Here is a 4,419-nt window from a genome sequence, read left to right on the forward strand (position 1 = left end):
CCCTGTAGGTTTGACCTGCCTACTAAGAGCCTCCAGGGACTGGGGGAAGCCTGGAGGCCATGGGAAGGGGGTAGGCTTCAGACTAGCAACAACGGACCACCAAGAGGGGACATAAATGACATGCTCTTCCCTGGCCTTCTCTGTCTCTCCCTCTTGCACTCGCAAAGGCTGTTTCTGCTGCACAGCAAGTACGTGTGCCCTGGCCTTCCTGTTCACCATTCCGAGCCGTTCCCCACTCAGCCCAGAGTCTGCACCTGATGGGCTTTCCCCTTTACCCAAGTACATCCCTGCTGCACACCAGACCCCTGCTGTCCTCAAGGGCCAGCTGCTCATGGTGCTGAGTGGGGAGCCTGCGCTCTTCTTCCACCCTGACTCCTCCTCCCCTCCTTCCTGCAGGACCGGCGACATGTCCTGGCTCACAGGGAAAGGATCCTGAGCTTGCATGCAGCAGACTTGGGCAGGCATGCTCGGGCACCAGGGACAGAGACCAAGCCCTGGGGGCAGGTGCCAACCTCCAATTTCCCAGGATCCCCCAGGGCAGAACCTGAGCCCTTCCAGTGCTTGCCGTCAGCTGCCTGGCTCACCTCCAAAGAGGCCTCCACTGTTTCCAAGAGATGCTCACCACCCAAGGCCTCGACTGCCACCAATGGCTGGCAGCGGAGGTGGGACAGGCCCTGCCTCATCTCCCTCTATTGGGACTGATCCCCTGTAGGACCCTGCAACATATTAGACATTATCTCAAAATTAAAACGCACACATTTGCAGATCTGTGTGACTTCCACTGTAATTGGGCAGACACTCATGGGGGAGAAAGCACATGACAGGGAGACAGGCACAACCATAGATTGCTCAGGGCCACACCAAGGAAGTTTGGCCCCTGAGTGCCCAGGAGAGGGAGCAACTGATTCTGCCCCGGGGGTTAGGAAGGGCTTCTCCAACCAGCGTCTTGGTTTTGGGTGTTGAAGGAAGGGCATTTCAGGTAGAAGAGACTGCAGGTGCAAAGGGCTTGAGACAGGGCGTGCTTTCTCAGCGCTCAGAGGCAGCACGCGTTTGGCAGTTTGCGGGCATTTGCCCACTTAGGGCTGTAGGAGCTAGGTCCTGAGACAGACCTCAAGCTTCTCAAGGCAGCCAGAGCTTTCCAAAGCCGCATTTCGCAGGTGAAGAAACTGAGGCTCTGCTGTTAAGAGATAAGAATCCAGGGCCTCTGCGCTACGCTGCCTCTCAGCCAATAAGAACAAGGAGGGTAGACGCGGCGGCAGGTTCGGGCTGGGGTCCCAAGCAGGAAGGGGAAGAGTTGGCTGCCGGCGGAGGCCGCTGCGAGCTCGGAACCGTCCACCAGGGACCCCGGGAGCGGCGGACGATCACGGCCGAGCCCCGCGCAGACAAGGCATGCCGGGAACAGCGGCCGCTCTCCGGACGGCGTGTGGCAGGGCAGGCGTCGGGGAAGTGCAGTCGGACGGGGCTGGGGATCGGGTGCCCGCACTCCGTGGGGACTGTTTCCCACAACCTCGGGTACCAGGTGCTGCGCCCGCCAGCTGGGCCACGATGAGCTTTAGGCTTGTCAGGAAACGCCGACGGACCAAAGCGTGGCACCAGCCGGAAGTGCTGCGCCGTTGTCCCAGTGCACGCCGGGAAATGTAGTCCCTCCCGGCGGCCCAGGGCGGTGGCTGCGAGTCCCGCGGACCGGGTGACCGATCTGGCGTGGACCCGGGATGGCTGGGACTGGCGGCTCGGGGGGCCCGATTGGGGCCGGGGCCCTGGCAGGCGGCGCGCGGTCCAAGGTAGCCCCGAGCGTGGACTTTGACCACAGCTGCTCGGACAGTGTCGAGTACCTGACGCTCAACTTCGGGCCCTTCGAGACTGTGCATCGCTGGCGGCGCCTCCCGCCCTGCGACGAGTTCGTGGGGGCTCGGTACGGCGTGGGTCCAGGATCTTGGGGGTGGGGAGGATGCCCGAGAGGGTTTCATGGTGGGTTCCAGGGAAAAGGCTGGGGCACGGTGTCCTGGAGCGGGATCTGGTAATGGGGGGTGGAGTGGTGGTGTCCTGGGCGATGCCCGGGGCAGTGGCGGGGATTTTGAGGGAGTCCCGGAGCGGAGCGGGGTGGCCAGGGGTCAGGCACCAGAGTCATGTTGTGGGTCTCCAGCTGAGGTCCCAGGTGCTCTGCAGTGGGATGAGGAGTCCAGAGAGTCCTAGGACAATGACAGGGTCCCCACATGCAGGGTTATTTGGCGGGGGGGTACTGGTGGAATTTAGGGGTTTCTGTTCATCTTGATAGCTGAGAGGTGTTATCCAACTTCTGTGGCAGCCCCGGTGTTTGGTCTTATTTCTTGGGTGCCCCCCGGAGGGAGGGTCCTGGTCTCATCTCTACCCACCCCTCTTTTCTTTCCAGGCGCAGCAAGCACACAGTTGTGGCCTATAAAGATGCCATCTACGTATTTGGTGGAGACAATGGGTGAGTGAGTCGGAGCAGTAGGGTGTTTGGACCAGGGAGGGACAAACATGGTGGTTTGGACGAGGCTTCTGCAGTTCCACTACTGTCTAGTGGTTCTCAACCTTCCTCATGCCGCGACCCTTTTAATACATTCCTCATGTTGTGTGACCCCCAACCATAACATTATTTTCGTTGCTACTTCATAACTGTAATGTTGCTACTGTTAGGAATCGTAATGTAAATATCTGATAGGCAGGATGTATTTTCATTGTTACAAATTGAACAGAATGAAAGCATAGTGATTAATCACAAAAACAATATGTAGTTATATATGTGTTGTCCGATGGTCTTAGGCGACCCCTGTGAAAGGGTCGTTCGACCCCCAAAGGGGTCGCGACCCACAGGTTGAGAACCACTGGCCTATACAAATGTTAGCCAAGCATTCAACCTCCATTTCCCAGTTGGTAAGGTTCCCTGCCCTCAGGCCCCTCAGCACAGCATGGGTAGCATATGCTCCGGACACAGAAATTTCCCCTCTTGTTCTGACCGAGTGGACAGAGCCTTGAAAGAAACACGTCAGCCCTCGCTGCCACCCTGCCAGGCACTTTGCCTTGCTGCTCTCCCCTCCTGCTCTTCCTCTGAATCACCTGTGAGTGAAGGCCTTCCCCGACCACCTGGACCATCTGCACCCTCTTCCCGGCTCCATTGGTCCCAGGGCATACAGGGTCTTTTGTTAACTGTCTTTCTCCAGAGCAGGCCTGTATCCCAGCACCCAGACAATTTGACAGGTGTTTGTCCCATGAAGGAATGAAAGACATTCCGTGAGAATCCCCCAAACTGGAAATGCCTGATGTCCAGCACAGCGGTGGGTGGGGAAGTGTTCTGTAGTGAACTGTGGAGCAACAAGCAGAACTATTTTTGCTACAATGTGACACTGAGAAACAATACAAATTTGTCTTAATACAGTTGTAACTTTGTAGACGGACTGGGTACAAGGAAAGATGGCCTGTAGCGTTGGGGGGGGAAGAGGGGGCATCGAAGGTCAGGGAGGAGGGGCAAATGGGAGGGGGGGGGAATTACTGTCACACTCTGCTTCCCAGCTCCTGGCTTCCTGGCTGCATGGCCTCAGACGGGTCCTTTTATCTCCAGGCTGTTTCCTCTTCTGTAAATGGAAGTGGAGAGCTCAGCCATCTGGTGCAGACTGAGCTAGGCAGGGGGTGCTGGACTCCTGTTGGGTTGACACCCTTCTTCCCTCTTAGTGACAGGGCTGGGTGGTAACATGCAGGTTGTATTAACAGGTGGTGTCATGGCCAGTGGATTTGCTTTCTGTTTTATTTTATCTTTTTTGGTTGTTTATTATTTATTTTTAATTGAATTTACTGGGGTGACATTGGTTAATAAAGTTATATAGGTTTCAGGTGTACAATTCTAAAATACATCATCTATATATTGCACTGTGTATTCACCATCATTTTATTGTATCTTTAAAATGTAGTTGCTACCCTGGCTTTGTGATAAAGAGGTGGCAGGAAGATCAGAGAGAAGGGGAGGGGCCTCCCTGAGGTGTGGGCAGGCACAGGCGGTGGGTGGCTGGGGTCACGCTTCGGTCCTGCCTGACTCCCAGCAGGCAGCCCCTGTGCCTGCACCAGCTCAGGAGCTTCCTCTGTGGTCACCTCTCTGGTTCCTCAGGCGTCAGCTGGTGTCTGGCCCTGGCTAAGTCTCCTAGGACAACTCTCCCACCTCCTGGGCTGCAGCGTCCATCTGCTAGGTCTTGGCTGGGCAACGCCCCGCAGAGCAGACCAGGACCAAGCCCGCCTCTCCCTGGCTGTGTTTCAGGAAGACGATGCTCAACGACCTGCTGCGGTTTGACGTGAAGGACTGCTCCTGGTGCAGGTGGGTCCAGGTCCCTGTTCTTTCTCCTAGAACTTGACCACACTGTTTGGGGTCCTGATTGCCAGGTGGAGTCACATTCCTGGAACGGTAGACAG

The 4,419-nt window shown here is 56.7% G+C and overlaps 2 protein-coding genes across 2 annotated transcripts in view; both read left to right on the plus strand.

Moving 5' to 3' along the window:
- The window catches only part of AIFM3 (apoptosis inducing factor, mitochondria associated 3), a 12,565-nt gene extending 11,801 nt beyond the window's left edge, over nt 1–764 (plus strand). Inside the window, 1 exon segment of the mRNA XM_023763189.1 lies at nt 397–764. Within this exon segment, the coding sequence (XP_023618957.1) occupies nt 397–436 (40 nt within the window). The 3' untranslated portion in view covers nt 437–764.
- An 851-nt stretch (nt 765–1,615) lies between these two features.
- The window catches only part of LZTR1 (leucine zipper like transcription regulator 1), a 15,803-nt gene continuing 12,999 nt past the window's right edge, over nt 1,616–4,419 (plus strand). The window contains exons 1-3 of the mRNA XM_006099520.3: nt 1,616–1,912; nt 2,390–2,452; nt 4,268–4,324. Of these exons, the coding sequence (XP_006099582.1) occupies nt 1,713–1,912; nt 2,390–2,452; nt 4,268–4,324 (320 nt within the window). The 5' untranslated portion in view covers nt 1,616–1,712. The remainder of the gene's footprint in view (nt 1,913–2,389; nt 2,453–4,267; nt 4,325–4,419) is intronic.

This window comes from Myotis lucifugus, unplaced genomic scaffold (assembly GCF_000147115.1).
Source record: "Myotis lucifugus unplaced genomic scaffold, Myoluc2.0 scaffold_276, whole genome shotgun sequence".
Classification (NCBI taxonomy): domain Eukaryota; kingdom Metazoa; phylum Chordata; class Mammalia; order Chiroptera; family Vespertilionidae; genus Myotis; species Myotis lucifugus.